Consider the following 2,500-nt stretch of genomic DNA (forward strand, 5'->3'; position numbering starts at 1 on the left):
TCTACGTTGTGCCGCTTAACGGCCATCTCGATTGCTTCCAGAATCGCTTCTTTCACGTAACTGGCCCCTTTTTTGTCCACAAACGAGAGCTGCTTGAGCGCCTCGTCGACGCTCATGCCTCGCACGAACGCAGCCACATACCACATCTTTTTCGGGCTGTACTTGATGTTGGTCTTCTGGTGGCACACGTACGCTGGCCGCGGTTCTTCGGTCGGTGTCTGGGGTTGATAAATCACCTTATTGTACTGCAACCATCGCTGAGGGCCGGTGTTGTGTCCATTCCAGTTTTTCGCTAGTGCGCTCGTCGTGTGAAGATTCGCTCTTAAAAGCCGCTGCACACTACCGCTGGAGCCGCTGGCCTCCGAAATGCACAATCTGCGTAGTCCCTGCCACAGATTGGCAGCCATCGTGGTACAGATTCCGGTGTTTTAACCGGGGAAATCTTGATTTTTCGATCCGGCTTTTTTCCGTTCCGTGAAAATCACAAAAAAACACACAGTTCGCGAGTGACAGATGACACTTGGGTTACGTCACAGCAGTGCTGCCAAGTGCGCATGACCGAGATCCGTGAACTTGCGAACTTGTGGTGATATCTGAGATAAAACAAACTCATGCACTGGCAGGAGATGATTGAAAACATTTAACTGAATTTTCACTATTTTTAACACCGTAAAACATGGTGAAAAGAGAAAAAAAATCCTTCACACTTTTCCCAAGAATCAACTCCACTGCTGGCAACCGCGCTGTCAAAACTGGAACTCGTTTGAAGCGCGCTTCAATGTTAATCGCGTTCTCTTTCGGCTTGAGTTACTTTGCGGTGTTTTAAAAAAATCGACAAAAAATCAAGCCCCGGAAAGTGGAAAAGCGGAAAATTCACGCTCCCGCTTAGAACTGGAATCATCTGTTTTCCGCTGCGAACCGGCGGTGTGTGCGTGAGTTTGCGCGTTCGGAAAACCGGTTTGGTTTGGTCGTTGCGGCGTCGTCGCTCTCTCGCTCACTCACTCTCCGGAATTCGACGAGGCAACATGCCGCCGTTTTTAATTCGCGCGAACACCAGAATAAACATAAGAACGTAAGTTTCCAACGAATCCTTTGGTGAAAAGTGCGTTTTCGGAAAGTTAATAATGCGCGTGACCGTGTTCTGAAATCCGTGGATCCGTTGGAAAGGAGAAGAAAATGCAGCTTCTCCGCGTACGGTAACGGAAAAAAACGATAACGGATGATCCGCAGCTCAAGGCCAAGGATTAGATCGGTGGCCGCGTTGTGTTTGTTCTAGAAATCCACGAGGAAAAGTGCTAAGCGGTTCGAGTGTGGTCCGGGGGTCGAGATCCTTTGGCGGAAGGAGTGTGTTTTTTTCCGTGATCGTGATTTGCGAGAGTGTTGTTAAAATCTCTGTGCAGTTTGTAGAAAGTACCAGAATTTCCTCGATTCCGATTAGCGTTGTGTGTTTGTTTTTTGTGTTTTGAGATGGTCATTAGTGAGAGCCGATAACGATCATCGAGTGCGATGCGGAGATGTAAAGAAACCCCCATAAAACCGTGGTCCAGCACCGAAACAGCTGGACCCGAGAATTGCGCTTGAAGTGCACCGATGCATTAACGGTGCATGGATGCGCTAAATTTGCATTTCGAAAGCCAAAGGTGAACCGCTGAATGATGTCAGCGGCAAATTTATTGCGTCGCATAATTTATGGCCGTGGATCGACATTTATTTTCGTAAAACCAATTTTTAACACGTACATGCAAGTACACCAAAAGAGGCCAACAGTTGGTAGAAAGTACTCTCACCCAAATATCACGGTGTCCTTCGCGGAGCTCGTTTTGCAAGTTCCAATAAGAGCGCGAAAGAGGGCACCAAGATACTCGAACACGATCCGCGTAATTCAACGCTGACCTGAAAAAGGACCGAGAAGGATACGATCTTTGAGCAAAGACTGGCAGGAACAGAAGGCAAAAGAGGCTGCCCATTACGGTGTGTGTGCGTCCGGTGTGTATCCTTGGCCGGAACATCTGCCGCTCTGAATTGTGATGGTGTTGGTCTCGGGAGTACCGTTTGTCCGGAAGGAATCGCAAAGCTATCATCCGGATCACGTAAAGGATCATGCTGCCTGCTGCTTGTTTCTCTTGGGTTTTGTGGGAACCGTTTCCATGACTACCTGGCTGGTACCTCCTTCCGTATTTCAAGGACAATGATATAAGCCTAGAAACGTCCGGTTTACAAGGAATTTGCCAATAAATAAGTCGTAACACCTTCGTCAAGGACATGCGGTTTAACAGTCGAGAGTTCCTAATAACGAAAGATACTGCTTCAACGGAGAATAAGCCTACGAACAAAGCGAACATAACACGGTGTTCTCAGAACGGACGATTGCTTTCGCACCTTTCGCGGCTCACGATCGTGATCATCTTTCACTGAGCGAACAACAACGGCTCTCGGCGTCCAGCAGATCGACGATTTGTTAATTGGTCACTTCGTTAGCACCATGAATTCCCATGGAGCA

The 2,500-nt window shown here is 48.0% G+C and overlaps 2 protein-coding genes across 6 annotated transcripts in view; one reads left to right on the plus strand and one right to left on the minus strand.

Annotated features, from left to right (window-relative positions):
- LOC125957997 (39S ribosomal protein L22, mitochondrial) overlaps positions 1–524 on the minus strand; it is an 863-nt gene extending 339 nt beyond the window's left edge. Inside the window, exon 1 of the mRNA XM_049691093.1 lies at positions 1–524. This exon is cut by the window's left edge and continues 339 nt beyond it. Coding sequence (XP_049547050.1) covers positions 1–407 — 407 coding nt within the window. The 5' untranslated portion in view covers positions 408–524.
- Positions 1–2,500, plus strand: part of LOC125957972 (uncharacterized) — a 54,528-nt gene that overhangs the window by 6,489 nt on the left and 45,539 nt on the right. For 2 of the 5 annotated variants that reach the window (XM_049691054.1, XM_049691051.1), the window contains exon 1: positions 1,004–1,072. The exons of 1 other annotated variant lie outside the window; for it this stretch is intronic. Coding sequence is in view for 1 of the 4 variants with exons in the window: in XM_049691056.1 (XP_049547013.1) it covers positions 1,026–1,072 (47 nt within the window). In the remaining 3 variants the exon portion in view is untranslated. Of the gene's footprint in view, positions 1–1,003; positions 1,073–2,500 lie in introns of those variants that run through there. 2 more of the 5 variants (XM_049691056.1, XM_049691052.1) reach the window with 2 other exon arrangements.

The sequence above is a fragment of the Anopheles darlingi genome, chromosome 3 (assembly GCF_943734745.1).
Source record: "Anopheles darlingi chromosome 3, idAnoDarlMG_H_01, whole genome shotgun sequence".
Taxonomy (NCBI): Eukaryota; Metazoa; Arthropoda; class Insecta; order Diptera; family Culicidae; genus Anopheles; species Anopheles darlingi.